The 18157-nt window shown below is 33.2% G+C and overlaps 1 protein-coding gene across 1 annotated transcript in view; it reads right to left on the bottom strand.

Annotated features, from left to right (window-relative positions):
* The window catches only part of LOC145668395 (uncharacterized), a 95501-nt gene that overhangs the window by 21642 nt on the left and 55702 nt on the right, over nucleotides 1–18157 (bottom strand). Inside the window, exons 4-5 of the mRNA XM_081736184.1 lie at nucleotides 16027–17323; nucleotides 10106–10230 (exon numbers count right to left, since the gene is read on the bottom strand). Of these exons, the coding sequence (XP_081592310.1) occupies nucleotides 10106–10230; nucleotides 16027–17323 (1422 nt within the window). The remainder of the gene's footprint in view (nucleotides 1–10105; nucleotides 10231–16026; nucleotides 17324–18157) is intronic.

Here is an 18157-nt window from a genome sequence, read left to right on the forward strand (position 1 = left end):
TTCTGGTTTGCGTATTTCAATTTTCACAAACAAATCGCAATGTCTTTTTCGGTTATAGTTAAGGAGCCTTACTTACCATTTAGGGAAGGACGAGAAACGCCATACTTTTAGGAATTATTCATTGACTATCTACGATGTTAAAAAGTAGGTAATAAACTGAGTTCTTACCCTTGTACTTAGAGTGTTCAGGTAGTGCAACAGTAAGATGTATCCTCATGCACGGGAAATGACAAGTAGCTGTTCTTAACTATTACCTCTTTTTCGTTGATAATAACGCTTACAAAAACTTTTAATTCAGCTTTATTCTTAAGCAATTGGATTCATGTTGTACTTTATGCAATATTCATTTTAATATTCCCATTGATTTTCGTTTATGTTATAAGTTTCACTAGTGAAAAATGTACATAGGATTTCCTTTTTTAAGTATCATACATATTCAGTGGAGTCTTGTACACATAATGATTTTTTATGAGATATTTTTCAAATTAATCTATTAAAATGCAGCAATCGATTAAATATGGAAATAATCGCTAACTGTGAAACAAAAATCCCATGGAAATTATGAGTTATATATCAAAATTTTAAGTAAATTTTGCACTTAGAAAGAAATTGGTCTTGATTTTCAGTGTTCCTTCAATCAAAATCAAAATACTTTAGCAATACACATGTTATAAAACTTCAAGAATGTTTTTAAGGGGGACAAACAAAATTATTTTTAAAAACGGGTAGCAGAAAAGAGGTGAATTTTATTTATCTTTCTTGTTCTTAATATTATTATTTTCATTGCATATAAAACTAACTAACTAAGTCTATGACCTATAGAACCCAGAGGTTCACACAAGCTCTTCACTAACTTTTATCCATATCCAATTGTATACAGTTTCTACTTTGCCTATCCTATTTCTACAAAATTCATCTTAATATTTTCCTCCCATTTGTGCATAGGTCTTCCTAACGGTCGTTTTCCTATAAGTCTACCAGTCAAGACTTTAAAAACGTTCCATTAAACCTATATAACCTGTCCACCTAAACCTCCTAGACTTGATAACCCTAACAATGTTGGGTAATCGTATAAACTATGTAGTTCCTCAATATCAAGCTTTTGCCAATCCCCATTCTCATTTCTCTTGGGTCCAAATATTTTTCCTAGGATTCTGTTCTCAAATACTTCCCTCAGAGTAAAAGATCATGTGTGACAACAATTTGAATGCATATAGTTTACGAAAAATTGTCTTTTTTTTTCTTCATATGAATATAAAAGGAAAAAGTAGAAGGAAAGCAATGGATAGGAAGAATAAGATAAGCATAATTTTTTTAAAAAAAACAGACGAGTCAAAATTATTTTCCAAGTCTGTCAAATGTATAATAATAATAATAATAATAATAATAATAATAATAATAATAATAATAATAAATATTTAGATAGCTGAGCTGAATTCCAGCTTGCACTACCTAAAATTTGTCTTTTATTCATACATTTTATAATTTAATCAAGTTCAAAAAGCATCTTTAGCCACCAATTGGAAATTATATTTTCAGCAGTCTTCTTGTTATAAGGTTTCTATAGACTTTTTTCCCTGTAATTTTAGCACCAAAACATTCTTAAATCCCTGTGAAACTAATATCCTTCGCTGGGTCTTTCATAAAAAATATACAATACCTTACTCCAGTCCATTTGTTAGCTGCAGTCTTTTTAGAATCCACCAGAAAACTGAAAGAAAAACCATAAAAAATGTGGTCGCTATAAAGCCTTCCAACCACCCAAACAACCAAGTAACCTTAAAACCTGATTTTTCTCAGTTCAAATTACCTAAAGTAATGATATTGGAATTAATAAAACACACAACTTATAATGTCTAATCTAATTTTCTTTTTTTTCCTTTTTATTTCTTATATTTACATTTTTTTCTTTGTGTTTTTTTTTACAATTTATTCCCTTCGATATATAAATCTTGACATTTATTCAGAAATTGATTAAATGTATGTAAGACTTTAACATCCATGGCTACATTTAAAAATTTTTGTAAGTTAACCATTGTTTTCAAAAACTCTTCATTTATTTCAATCTCCATATTGTTTTCTTCTTCCTCTTGTACCCCCACCTCATCTTCCATCACCTCCTCCTCTTCCTGTTCTTGCACATTTTCTACCACATGCGATTCCTCTTCCACATGTTCCATCATCTCCTCCTCTTCCTCTTCTTCATCTTGTATAATAATAACATCATTATCCCCCTCTTCTTCCATAATTATTATTTCGTTTTCCACTTCATTCTCTTCTTCGTCATATAATGTTATCACCTCAATATCATCCCTAGTTAAATCAATAATTTCAAATGATGTGCTTGGTCCCTCCATTCTGCAAAAACAAAAATAAACACTTATAAATATCAAATAATACTATAAAATTTCACAGGTTATATTTAAGCATACGTGCTGTTAAAAATATATTAAAATAAGTATCACCTTATTTTTATGTCTCTCAATAATTCATTGAATCAATTATATAACTATCAGTAACAATTCACTGTTCTATTCTCAAAATAAATAGCTATTGTACATTGAATACTTATTCGTTTAGCGCCTATAATTTGATCTGTCAAAGTTATTTCATTATTTACATATCAGTTCTTAAAACTTGGATCTTCAATACAAATAATGACTCTAATTATTTTTTATTTATTCTCTTTTAAGCAAGCTGCTATTATTATTTATTTATTTTCCATCAGTAAAAACTCTGGGGAGCTAAGTTCCCTAAATCATGTTTATAACGCAATTCACCTATATTTCCAACAAAAGTAATATTTCATTCCTTCAATCATAAACAAACTAATTTTTTCAACAATTTTTTACCTTAATTTTAAAAGTAACCTACATATAAGTATCTACAAGACCTTAAAAATTACCAGTTTCAAACATATTCTAACAGAATTACTTTGTAACCCTCCCAACAAAAAAAATTTGTATGTTTGTCTTTGCCTACATATCCAAAATATCATATAACGTATGTCCTTATTACCATTGTATGAACATATTCGTGTCATTTATATGAAATTCCACAAAAATTAAGCAAGAGTTTTTCCTAGGAAACATTCCTATTTACAATACTACCAAGATAATATTCAGTTATCATTACCTTTTTATTTTACTTTTCCTACACAAATCTTAAAGTAATTTCCTCTAGTACATTTGCTTTATAGTTCTAATTTTTGCTTAAGTCATCATTATAGATATTTTGCCTTTAATACCAAGTCACTTGCCACAGCTAACAAGCTTGTATGCTCCACAGTCCTCCGCTAACCTTCTCGTTTTCGCGTATAATCTTTCTGTTTTAATATCACTCATTAATTGTAGTGTTTTTCGCCACCCTCCCTTTCTTTCCTGTTAACATACCCTCTAGAACATTCCTTAACAAGAGATTTGGTTAACTAATCTTATAGTAAACAATATTATGTTCATAATTTTTTCGCAATGCTTCCGTTTCCTTCCACATCCGTAATTATCATCTTCTTTTACCCTAATTCGCATTACCGTGCAATATAAAGTGCTAAGTGCCATAAAAAACAATTCAATATTTTCAATAAATTAATATAAAAAAAACAAAATCCAGTTTTCCTAAAAACTATTGTCGTTCATAAGCTCCTACATGTCTAAGCGGTTAACGTACGCGCATTTCGCGTGGGTAACCAGCGTTCGGTTCCCGGGGCAAACTCATGTGGTTCCCATTGCACGTAAAGTTGTAGGTCCACGTCTCATATTGCCTCGCTGCTCAAGGATACGCTAAACTCATAATCAACTTAACCCGAGTAAAATCTTCTTTATACCCACATTTTAAATACGGTCATTTGATTTTTTCTATACTTATATTTCTATAATATAATTCATGAATTTACTTTCAGTCTGACTAAATATTTTAACCCCCCAATGCTTTTATGTTTCCTGTATTTTTATTTTTTTTATTCTTTCGGACATAAGGGCAGTTACATAAAGCTATGCAAGAGGTATAACGCAATATATATTCCAAAAATAATAATAATAATATTTAAGTCGCAAGCACACTCCCTCAAATAGTAATATTCCCAATAAAAAGTCCATATAGGTATTAATTTCAATTAAATTTAGGCATTAAAACATTTCTCTGCACGTTATTAGTTGAATCCATACTAATATTACACATGCAGGGTTTTCCCAATTCTTTAGCTAACAAATATAATTAGTTTTAAGACACAATAAATTACTAATAATTCAATTATCTCTTTTGCAAAATAATTATGGTACACTTGCACCTACATTACCAATTTTCATGTTATAAATGTTGGTGAGTGTTTCCAATATTAAAAAACTGTCATCGCCAAACTACTACATAATAACAGTGTGTTTAAATCCATGGCACTATTACGTAACCTTCTATCTACACGCAAAAATATATGGCAAACTACACTTTTCCAATTAAGATAGCGGTGCCTTAAACGTAAAACAATTCAGTTCAATTCATCACATTCACTCAACTAATTTCAATTCCACATTATCTTACATAACATTGCTTTTGTTTTTCCAATTCATGAATTAACTAAAAGTTTATATTTCATATCCTCTTTCTAATAATAAATTCCAATATTTATTAACGCCAGTTTGCGGTACTTTAATACTATAATGCACGCCTCCGGTGCTTCAAATCTCTCATACAATCCCAATCCGCAACAAGTCAAATTTATGCTGCGCAAACACCATATGTGTAGGTTTTGTCGGGGTTCTCCCGCTTCCTCCCACTTTCTATATACTTTTTCAAGAGCTTTCTGCATAAAACAAAACAATATAAAAATTCATTACTCATTATCATCATCATCATCTCCTTTAGCCTAACAAAAATACACAGCAAAGGTGTGCGCCCTACTTACTAGGTCACTGTAAAAAGGCATGTAAGTACTGCCATATCACATCTTCTTGTTTCGTATACACTATACAAAACCACCGTAAGCGTGGGTTTTCTCGCAATTCTTCCCTTTCCTCCCACTATCTCATTCCACCATTTCATCCATCTCGCATTATTACCCTTTAGCCTAACCCGCATAAGCGTAAAACGTCAAACTTAAAAATTTTATTTTCTATAGCATTTATAAACTTTTATCTTTGCACCATCTTTTGCTTTCCTTTCGTTATGTTCGAACGGTACCTCAATGTTATAACGCTCACCTCTGGTGCATGCAATCCCTCCTTCAATTTCCCGCAAATTAACTTTCTGTTAAACAACATTCTGTTAGTGGATTTTCCCGTTTTCCTCCCACTATCTCATTCCAACAATTGTTGAGTTATTATTTATTTGCCTTAATTATGCGTTACTCTTAGCGTAAAGGGCATAATCGTCACACAATAAACTGAAATATTCCATTTTCTATGGCATTCATAAGCTTTTATCTTTCCATCGTTTCCTCATTTCCTATGCATATGTTTCAACAGTACCTCTGATGCGTAAGGTCTTTCATTTAATCCCTAGACATGTAACTTTTTAGTGGACAACATAAGGTACATGGCTTGCTTCACGTATTTCTATTTCCTACCACACTCTCATTTCACCAATTGTTCAATCATCATTCATTTGCCTTAATCACCCGTCACTCTTAGCCTAAAGGGCATAATCGTGGGACGTTAAACTGAAATATTCCATTTTCTATGGCATTCATAAGCTTTTATTTTTCCATCGTTTCCTGCTTTCCTCTCAATAAACTAGGCTACACATACTATAGTCAAAATGTTCGCAACTAAAACTAATCTTTTCCAAAAAGTCAATTAAACATAATAAGCTCCGCAGTTTTCCTCTCTTAAGTTTAAAAATAAATAAAATAATTTATTTCTTACCTCAAATCTAAAAATTCCTTCAAAATATCTCCTAAAATCGATCCAGGAAAAAATCTAAAACAAAAATAAAAAAATAATTTAGTATAAATTCAACACCTCCTCCGCAAACACATAATATCATTCTCTCTCTATATATATATATTAAAAGTTTAATAAAAATTACTTGGGTGGTTTACAAATAAGTTCTATGCTATTATATAAATTTAAAAATTAATTCCACCTCAGCTTTTCAATATTTCTCATTTATTTTTCTTAAAAGTCAACAAATAAAAATAAGCTCATGTTACAATTTACATTAAAAATGATATTATATTCTCACTTCAATTATCTATAAAAGTTAAGTTCTTTCGTTATTTCTTTATAGAATAAATATAAAAAACAAAATTCAACTTACCTTCCAAATATAGATATTTCCGGTCAACTAAAAAACTCCTTTCCTCAAATATTAAGCACAAACTCACTATCACCGACTAAGCTCTAAAATACAAATAAGCGTGTTCTCCAAAACAACATATTTATATTTTTTCACAAATAAAAGATTCAAACTAACGCCAAACATTTTACGCTTTCTTTTTTTGTCAAATCTTAGCGTCCCCTGCAAACACTTTCGTCCAATTACTGTATATCTTAAAGCAAAATTCTTTTAAAAGACTGCCCCCTACAACTTCCCTTCAATACAACACAAAATTTACGCAACTATCTCTCTACAAACAATAAATTCTCACATAAAAGAAACTCTACCCCTTAAATACAGCTTGTAGCGTCTAAATACTTCACAATAGCCAAAAAAAAATACAATACACTTTTGTAGGTTCTGCAAAACGAAAACGAAACCAAAGGTTTGCCTTTTTCAGTTTTATTATCTTATTCACCACTGCAAGAGCTCTTTTCCGTCTCTCTCTCTCTCTCTGTAAGTATCACACCATACGTTAACATTTTTTTTTCAACTAAAAATCTAACTTACAATCCATTACAACATAGTTCTTCAATACTAAGGCGTTCAGCTTTCGTGCTTCAAGTCTCAGCTTCAGTCACACTTTACACCACATACATATTTTAATATATCTATAATTCACGTTATACAATATTCCATCTAACGTACCAAAGGTTCAATCCCCGACCCAAACAATTCAACTTTATGCTAAACAAACACCGTGCTCGTGGGTTTTCTCGCGATTAACCCGTTTTCATCATTTCACTCATCTCTCATTATTATCGTCTCCTTTAACCTAACCCGCACACATATCAAAGGTGTGCGCCCTACTTACTAGGTTATTGTAAAAAGCATCTAAATACTCTCATCATGCATTTTCTCGCAATTCTCCCATTTCCTCCCACTATCTCATTTCACCATTTTTACTCATCGTCTCCCTTAGCCTAACCGGAATAACCATGCAACGTAATCTTAAAAATGTCAATTTCAATATTCCAACTACAAAAAATATAAGTTTGTAATCATCCGTATTATACCCTTATTATTCACTAAGTCCATGTCTCATGTAGCCTCGGTGTTGAAACCAACGCAAAACTACCATCAAGTCAACTCAAAATCCATTCAATTCATATTCTGTTCATTCCAATTTTCATGTATCTTCCTAACAATTTTAATCCAATTATCACAACACTAATAAAATATTTATCTTTAATGTTTCATACATCCATGGTTCAATCCTCAGCTCACAGCATATATATTTTCCCATATTTTATTCTATTTTTTTCTCAACTATAATATAATATCAAATCAATCTTGTCTCTTCTCATCTGCATCTTTTCAACTATTTGGCATAAAAATTCAACTAAATTAAAACTTCAAACAAATCCATAACCCCAAAATATCTATTTTTTTTTACTGCAAATATTCTCTTATTTTCCAGGTAAGTTTCTCACACTCCTTTTCAAAACTACAAAAATCCATTCATGATAGTATCCCTAACTTCAACAATACTTTTTTTTCTTTTTTTTCGTTCTTTTTTCCCTCTGTTAAACCATTGGCATACTAGCAATCTTACTCACAACCTGTCTGTTTTCGCCCTTTCGTTTTTTCACAAAAACAAGTACAAAAACTATTCTTTAAAGTTAACAAGAATCTTTTACAGAAAAAGGGCTTTTTCTTTCTTTCTTTTTTCATTCTATCAGGGCATGCTAAATGGAACATTTTTCTGTCTAACAAGTCAGAAAAATCTTTTTTTTTTTAAAAAAAGAGTTACGTTCAACTCGAAATTACAGGAGGTCTCAACCGTCAACAATAAATGTCACATACGTTTTCTCAAATAACTTTCTACATCCTAACAACTTAAAAGATCTTTTTTTTTTCAACTATTTCAATTCTTTCTTTCTTTTCTAAAAAGAGTTAGACATACAGGTGGGTCAAAAGTAACATCACATTTTCTCATCTGCACAAAAAATGCTTCGCTTTCTATTGTAGTAATTTTTACTCAACATGCCAAATTCCTTAACTATTCCTTAAGTCCCACGCCAATTTAAAATCAACCCTTTCCTCAAAAGGACACTACACTTCCCCCTATGCAATTGTATGCCCCGTCTCTCAGTATGTGGCAATGTAACACGTAACTATCTCTTTCTTACATTCTCTCTCCTTCAGTATAATGTCTGTTATCTCTCCATAGGGTGCAAGTTACAGTCCCAATTAAGCAATGTCTTTTACTCCATGGAGAGCACAGTTCACCCCTCCAGCATTTTGGAACACACACATACAAGCAGGTGTCTATGTTGCTTTCGTTACTCTTTTCCATCAAAGGATTCTCTCCCTACCCATGCCATTCTTAGCTTACATGAGTTTCTCACGTCCTGCTGTTACACTATTTTCTGGCTTCCAACAGTTAAACTTTCTCAAACACCCATATGTCACGTTTCAGTGACAATATATTCTTTCTTTTAATGACAGAAGGTTCAAATTGTAACAGTGTTACAAAAAGCTTCTCAATTTCAAATTGTATCCTTTTCTTTCATGTTTCCAATCTTTCTAAAAGTCATTTCAGATCTCTTTCTCACCTCCCGTGGTTAGACTATTTTCAAACATCCATATGTTACATTAAATTGACAGTTTTCTTCTTTCTTTTAATAACACAAGGTTCAAATTACGAGACAGTTACAAGAACCTTCTCAATTTCAAATTGTATCCTTTTCTTTTATGTTTCTCATGTTTCTAAAAGTTATTTGACGTGTCTCTCTGCCTTCCAACAGTTAAAGTATTGTGCAACATCCATATCTCACATTAAATTGACAGCTCCTTCTTTCTTTAATTGACACAAGGTTCAAATTACGAGACAGCTACATAAGAAGCATCTCATACGTTTACAAAAGGATTCTATTGTAATTACTTCCCCCAGTTTTGGTTACATTTAGGTATAAGCCTACTCCGCAGCTCCCTCTATAAAATCCGTTGCATAGGTACGTTTTAACTCTGAAACATGGTTATTTAGATAGACAGGGTACTTGTTCCTCTAATACGTCTTTAACCGCCGTTGATATCTCTCATAGTTTTCGAGCTAGGCAGACTTCAAATTACAATTTTCTCGATTTCGGCATCCCGTAACTTCGAAACAACGCATTTTTCGTCCTATGTTCATATGGACTTTTTATTGTTTAGGTGTGAGAATTTCACTAGTGGATTTTGGCTACATAAAAAATGAACACCCCCTGTATAGCATTTTCGAAGTGTATAGTGTATAGTGTTTTATGCTGAGTACTTTTATTTTTCTATTAAAATCGTCGTATTTAGGCTTATATGGTAATAGGCCTGGACTACAGTTCAATTTGAAAGTACAGCTCTTCACGAAGTTTCCTATCTTCTGAACTATTCGGTACATTCAGAGGCATGACGAATTTTATACTTTTCTTATAATAGTTTTGAATTTCGCATTAAATAATAATTATACTATTAACTTTGTTCAAACCAAACGTATAGCGAAAAATTACACACAACCGTCCAAAGTGGGTTTTGGATTTCAACAACAGTATCAAGGTATCAGTCTTTGTGGAAGTTTTTTTTTTTTTAACTATAGATTTTTGTTAAGAATGTATCATACATTGTAGTCGTAATTAAATGTTAACCTATATGCCAAGGAATCAAAATTCAAGACATTTCACATCTCAGTTAACTTTTCGCTGTGATTTAGGATACATGAAATACTCAAAAGAATTTGCATCTACAAACTTACTTACATATAAGTATACTATGAATATGAAAATAATTTATATAGTACTATGAGTATTACATCTCAACTTACCTATGTATATGATCATTTCCAAACCAGAATTCTTTTGTTAGATCACCAAATCCATGTTTGTATTGAGTCCAGGGCACTGAGAAATTTTGTCGAGGTTCCCCAAAATCCCCACGTCTCTGAATTACCTATGGAGATATTATAAACTGAAATATTTAATTTTCATATTTACAGTATTTCACACTGAAGATCTATTGTATCAGTAATTTAAGTTTTTGAGCTTCCATAAAGTTCATGTTGTAAAAATCATATAAGATACTGAATAATAAGTAAACTATGGTCAGATATTCGACATTACCAGATACACTTTTAATCTTGTAATGTATCCGAAGAAAATGGCAAAATGTTCAACATTTCAAGGCCTTGTATGGTTCAATTTTGGTTTGAATTCATCCTGCTTGATAATCTCAACAACGAAAGGAAAGGAGGAAGAGGATTCATTAGTCTTGGTTTATATTATTTTAAGAACTTCAAAACTGAATTTTCTGGAGCAAAACATTTGTGCTTCTGTACCTAAATTACCTTGTGTGATTTTCCATTCGATTTTCATTGAGGCACAGAATCTGCTATTCTGATCCAGCAGTAGGTGGCAATTTGGAGGCAATTGAATTACGTAATCGTAAACTCAGGTCTTGAAAAGTCCTAAGTTTATATCGAGCTAAGGATCGATTTATTACCCCACACACCACCCAACTAAAAATACACTGTCCGTCCACGGCCCTTCTGAGCTTTATTTCCACGAAGTTTCGAGTTTCAGTATAGACGCAAGAAATTTAGAATTTCCAAAAATTGAAGACTGTGTATATTTAATTCAATGACATAATGCAAACTCAGAAATGGATTTTACTCGAATACACATTCAATAATTTAGATTGGGAATAATTTCAACATAAAATTTGGAAAGAGGTAGCTATTAGTTAGGTGAAAACGAGAGAAGTAAACTTTCCAATTCGAGCGAGATGAGAAAGATTCAGTTCTTGTCTCGTTTTCGAGACAAGAAGCGAAACGAGACGAGAAATTTATTGAGGCTCGTGGGTAACGCTAGTTTACCCAACTCTTAGATTTCAAACACTGTTTCGGTGTTACATGGCTCCGAATATAGAAACTATACACTGATGTAGTGATTGTACGAACATAATGAAAAGCATTTATTACCGTTTAAAGATACGCAAATCATTACACAATTTATTCCAATAATAAATATTGTTTAAGTGTTGTTATATCACATCTCTCGTGGTCCTCTCATGACGCAGAAGGATTCTGATTACTTCTAAATGAAATTAAGAAAAAAAAAGTCAGGATACAAATTTTGCACATAAGTCTACAAAATGAGGCGATAAAAATTTCGAGACGAGATGAGAAAATCACGAGCAACACTAGTTAAATACAATTTCAAATATTTTGTATAGCCTATATATTGAGCACAAGATTTTGTTGATAACAGCGTGAAACAGTATGATCCAGTGGTGTCATTGAGATAATTTAACAATCGGTTCTAAGACCAAGAATAGTTTTTGACTAATGACTTTAACTATACGAGTTGTGACTAAAGTTCAAAGTGCGAGATTATTATTGTTGGATATTAATAGTTGTAATAATTACATATTTGCTTTTAAGTTCTAAATTTTTCCATAAATAACCTTAGACTATAAGTCGTAAAAAATTTGAAACCTTTTAAAAATTTTAAACAAAGATTTTAAAAGTGATAAGCCAATCACGCTGCATCAAGAATAACTTTCCACAATAACCTTAGACTATGACTCGTAAAGTACAATATTAAGGTTCAAAAATTTTCAAAGTAAAAATTTTACACAAAACGTTTCAGAAACTTTAAATAAAGATTTGAAATCGATTAGCTAATCAGATTGTACCAAGAAAATTTACCGGAGTCCTAGAGGATAATTACAATTTTTGACAATTTCAAAATTTAAGGATTTGTGCTATGTAATTCTACCGATCTCAAGGTACCGTTCAATGAAAGACAATGGGATCCTGTGTTCATCCATATAGTTATATGATACAATCCATCTAAGTAAACGTTAAGTACAAATTCAAATTTCGCGCCTGCCTCACGCTAATTCATTTTTTCCGCCAAATTTCCAGTGTTACTTTCGGCGAAATATTTTTGACAACTTTAAACTCAAAAACGTGATAAACGCGATCTATCAAATTTAGAGAACATATTCAAGTCCTAGAGAACATTTACTAATATATACTTTTTGCCTATTCCAAAATTTAAGAGGTGTATCAATGTACTCGTCCCAAATTTTAAAAGAGGAGCATCGATGTATCAATATCATATGAAAAAATTGATCACTCTACTCAACCATATAACCACCACTCTACTAACTATATGCCGTAGTAAAACCTCATCCAAGAAAATAAATTAGGTCAATAACAGAGCACGTGGTAATGTGAATATTTTTTAGCATTTTTTTACTCATAGAAGGGGATAAACAACAGATCATGTGGTAATATGAATATTTTCAGCATTTTTTTACTCATAGAAGGTGATAAACAACAGACTACGTGGTAATATGGATATTTTTAAAGCATTTTTTACTCATAGAAGAGATAAACAACAGACCACATGGTAATATGATTTTTTTTAAAAAAATGTTTTTTCTCATAGAAGGGGATAAACAACAGAACACGTGGTAATATGAATATTTTTTAGCATTTTTTTACTCATAGAAGGGGATACACAACAGACCACGTGGTAATATGAATATTTTTTAGCATTTTTTCTTCATAGAAGGGGATAAACAGGATGACCCAATATAAAGTTTTGAGTCCTAGAGTACACTAAATTTCATTTTTTGATAGTTCCCAAATGTAAGGGGTGGTATTATATACCCTCCAAATATTTAAGAGAAGTGCACCAACGTATCCATGCCTCATGAAAGGGAATGGACATCTATACTCACTTACATAACCATATAATGTAGTAAAACCTCATCAAAGAAGATAAATAAGCCGGAAACCTCCGAAATTTGAATTTTTGGAATTTTTTTAATCTATGAAAGGAAACGAAATGAACAATGCAAACTTACAGAGGGACATATCGAGGTCCTATACTATCATACTCAACTTTTAAGTTTGGAAATGTCCAAAATTTGAGCGATATGGTTCTACGTACCCCTCCGGAAATTTAGGAGTAAACCAAGCTTCTGCTAAAATTCATAGATGATCCTAGGAACCCCAAAATTTTGTGCTGACTCAGTTAGCATTACCCCGGTTAGTACTAGTCTCTGGAATCTGGAAACTTTAGCCTGGCATTTCGGAATGTTGGAATTCCGTTATCTCGGAGCTCTAGCCCGGTACCTCAGAATTTCGAAAACTCGGAATTCCGGAATCGCGAAACATCATCTGAAATTTCGGGAAGTCGGAATTCCAGAATCTCGAAATTTCGTAATTCCGAAATTATGGACATTCCGAATTCGGGAACTGAAATCGTACTTACGAACACCCTACTGTGAAGTAGAGTACAAATTAGGTGAAAACGATTTAACTGCTTATATTCTCTGTTCTTCTTCTTATATTCCTATTCTTCTCATGTTAGCTCGTCTCGTAAAAATAATGGATCTAAAACTCGTATTAACAGAAGTAAGAAAAGATGATTTCGGACCAGTGCAGTACATTTTCTTGCTCGCAATTGAATCTTGAACCATGCCATACTATAGAATTACTACCGAAATACAATGAAATTTCTACTAGGCAACTATTTTAGCTTCAATTGGTCGTTAAGAGCAGGACCGGATTAACCCATTTGGACGCCCGGGGTTATTAAAAATATGTGGCCCCTGCGGACTACTGTACTTTTACATTTCTCTGAAAATACAGTAAGAAAGTTAAGGGAATATGTTTAATATTTTTCGTCATATTTTATTTTATGATGATTAAATCTTCATGATTCTTTTTAGATAGCCAGTTGATATTTTGATCAGAAGGATTTAGGATTTTAGATTTCTGGGCTTTCGGCATCTAAGGCCATTTAGCCCTTCACGATTTGAGGGATGACGTCCCTCGGCGAGCACACAATTCGGGGAAAGGGAAGGAAGGAAGCGGCCTGGAACCTGTAAGTTAGGTACCACCCCGGCATTTGCCTGGTGTGAATGAGGAAAACCCAGGAAAACCTCATTCAGGGATGGCTGGCCTGAAAAAGCGTTTTACAATTTCTCGACCGAGTGACCCCACCGGGAATCAGATTTTGATCAGAGTCGAGGCCCCCGTCCACCTTGAGGCTCGGGGCTACAGCTCCCCTAAGCTCCTCCATTAATCCGGCGCTGGTTAAGAGGAATAGTCGCTTAATGAAGGGTTTTTCTCCCACTTCTCAATTCAGTATCTTTGCTACACATATAAATATGAAACATGCGAAATCCATTAATGCAAAACTAGTTAGTGCATTTTCTTCCGAAAAGAAAGGTTTGAATTTAAATTTTCATTTTTTTAAACATCTGAACCGATATCTCTTTACTATCCTCATTATCATTTGGCTGTATAATTCGCAATGACAAACAAGAGAAACAAATGAAGGAAAATATCGCCTTACTATTCGCTTCTTTTTGAAATGCCACGTACGTATTATTCTCCATAGGAATTAAATTAAACAAATGTGAATCTCGTTTGGCCTGTTGAGATATCTATTCCAAGTCGAAGTGAATATATATTTTGTATGGATCCCCACCTTTCAGTATGGATTACTTTTTCGAGTACATATTACAACTGTAAACACGTGCTATTGTTTATAAACACGATTAGAAGCAGACGATACAAGGAAGAAACAGGAAGACACGAAGCCGGCCCGAAGGAGACCGAAGACAAACGAACCACCTAGAAGTCACCCATAAAAAAGGACCAGGAAAGAACCAAACTATCAGTTCACGACTGATCAACTAACCTACAACACCTGCTCCTAAGGTCGCATTGGACAAGGGAGTTCCTTCCTTACCTAATCTCTGGAGGCTGCCTTGAGGTAAGAAGATTCTTAATCACAACCATACTCCTCAGGCTGCCATGAGCTAAGGGAGTTCCTTATAAACCGTCTCCTAAAGTCAAAAGAAGATTCTTTAACTAACATCTTGGAAGTTGCTATGAGCTAAGTAGGTATTCCCATACATACCTAACATAAACCTTCATCATCCCAAACCACTTTATGTGCGCTAAGTACTCACTTGGAAACATTTATATATCATATTTACAAGAAACTTTGTAAATTGTTTTTTATAGAGGATTACTTTTACAATAAAATTGGTGAAGGGCTAATCCCGGGCTATTATTGACTCTACCAAAAGAACACTTCAATATAGATATTCCCCGTAATATCTGCGCTCGAGTAATGTTTGCATCTCAATTATTCGGGAAATACAAAAAGCAAAAATATTGACCCATGTAATGTCCGCACTAGCATTTCCACATTTTAGATTCTGTTTTTCTACAATCTACTATTTATGAAATAGTATAAATAGTGAAATGGAAGTGTCTTTCAACAATTACGAAAGAAACAGCTCAAATATACGTAAATAAGAACTGTGCAGAGCAAGACCCGTAAGGACATTACACAGCAAGCGTATACGGTATACATATATACACGTACCTGTGGTTGGGAAGATACAGTAATTACTATCTTTAAGAAAGAGGTGGGTGGCTTCAGTTAATTTTTTAACAGGACTACAATAATCTCACGATTCATTTCCTGTAATTAGCGGGAGTTGCAACTACAGTATTAGTTTTGATCTCCTAGCAGTGCTAATCTGTTGTCACGTGTTTGTTTCATAAATGACTGCTTAAGACAGAATGCGTTTTCCTCCAATTGTGTAAATATAAATGTAAATTACGATAATTGTATGAGTGTTGTGGTTGGTACAAAAGATGGTGGTTAGATGATCAACTAACCTACAACTATTTGTAGAAATATCACTTACTGTCCATCCTCCTCCTGCTGTTTCCATATCGCAGTATCGAATGTTGTAATCCATGCCTTTTCTTTTCCTTTCGTCTTCAATTTCACCAACAGTGTATACACTAGATACTGTTACACCATCTTTAAGAAGATCGTAACATCCCTGTTCTTTGTCCTCAAAACCTGGATTCTCTGTTATTCCCCAATCGTCATCACCAAAATCATCATCACTATCAACATCACTTGTATCGATATCAACATCATTGTTAAATTTTTTATCTGGTATATGTTCACTTTCGGTCCTAGGAGTAAAATCAACCGTCGCATTGTCACATGATTTCAATTTTTGTTTAACGAAACCTACTAACTCAGAAAAGGATTCCGTAAAATGTTCGTTCTGCTTCTGAAATAGTTGGCTAATCACTTCCAATCGTTGTTCATCCTGATAGGCAAAGTTCAGGAAGAAACCTTCCATTTTTTTCAGAAGGGAGTCCGCGTTAGTTGAAAATATATTAATTTGTTTATTGTTATTACGACAGCATTGACTAATATCATCAAAATAGTCCCTATAACTTTCCAGGAGTCCCAACTGATCTTCCCAAAGAGCTGCAGTATTATTGCTCATCTCCTGCAGTGTTCGCACTACTTCTTCTACACTTTCCAATGCTCTAGTTGTTTTCTTATATGGTGCTGTCAAACGTTTCCATAATTTCGTCAATAATTGATCAGGTGGTTCTTTCAGTTCGGAAGGGCCTCCATCAAAAATTAGAGGCTGTGGGGTTCCTTCGAGGTTTTCAGGATGCAGCAAATTATCTTTAACAATTAATGAGTCATTCAATACATTATCACTTTTGGAAACCTTGTCCAGAATTTCGTCAACTTTAGATGACATATCATGGAGGACTTTTTCAATTATTGGGGGAGTGTTGCATCTAATGACTAATTTTCCTCGTGAAGTGTCTGTATCTACTTGCATACTCTCATTTTTAGCCAATTTATTATTATTCCCTGGTGTTTTGTTTCCATTTTTAATAGTACCGCCATTTCCATTTCGCAAATATGAGTGCCCGTTTCCATTTCTCGCCGAAAGTGCTCCAATTCTGTCCACTTTTCTTTCAATAACTTTCAATGTTGCCAACGCACCTCTGGTTGCAAATTCATGAAACAATGGACTGTCCTTTTGTTCTTCCAACGTCTTGCTGATTGCTGTGATTTTACTGTCTGTTTCATCTAGCTTTTCTGCCACTTGCTCCACTTTAAATTCCAAGTTCAGAAGCGTATTAACTTTTCCTTCCAAATTCATGACTTTTTCTTGTCCTCTGCAATGTAAAAGAAATGCTTATACCAATTATAATAATTTATTGTAATACAGGAAGTTATTTAATGTGGTGTTTATTGAAATATTTAGTGCTGTCACTTAGGCCTAACATACTATTTATTACTATCCACTTTACAAGCAATTTATACAGGGTAAACCTAAAAGATGTGCACAAACTCCAGGAGGTGATTCATGACATCAAAAGAAGACAAAAAGCCCTCTTGCATTTTAACGAATTCCGCGTCATCTATAAGTGACAGGGGTGCCAACTTGGAATCGAAACTCCAATCGTGACATACATCCTTTCGATTCCAAGTTAGCACCCCTATCACTCGTACACAACGCGGAATTCGTCAATATGTAACAGGACTTTTTGTCTTCTTTTGATGTTACGAATCACCTCCCGAAGTTTGTGTACATAATTCTGTTCTGTTGCAATTGTCACGATTCGATTTTCGATTCCAAGTTGGCATCCCTATCACTCTTAATGACGCAGAATTCGACAATATGCAAGAAGAATTTTTGTCTTCTTTAGATGTCATGAGTCACCTTCTAGAGTTTGTGCACATCTTTCAGGTTCACCTTGTGTAGTACTTGACTGTGCCAAACAAAATTTAAAATAATAATAATAATAATAATAATAATAATAATAATAATAATAATACAGCTTCCGGCAGGGAAACACACAGGTCTTTTTCCAGGGATAGGGGTAAAAGACTGCCAAAAAACGCAGTTGCGAATACATACCTTGATGCACATGTGCACGTAATAGTTCATGCAAAACGACAATTATTCAAGTACATTGCAAAATTATTAACTAAAGTAAACATATTAT

This window comes from Thermobia domestica, chromosome 13 (assembly GCF_964235325.1).
Source record: "Thermobia domestica chromosome 13, izTheDome1.hap1.1, whole genome shotgun sequence".
NCBI classification, from domain to species: Eukaryota; Metazoa; Arthropoda; class Insecta; order Zygentoma; family Lepismatidae; genus Thermobia; species Thermobia domestica.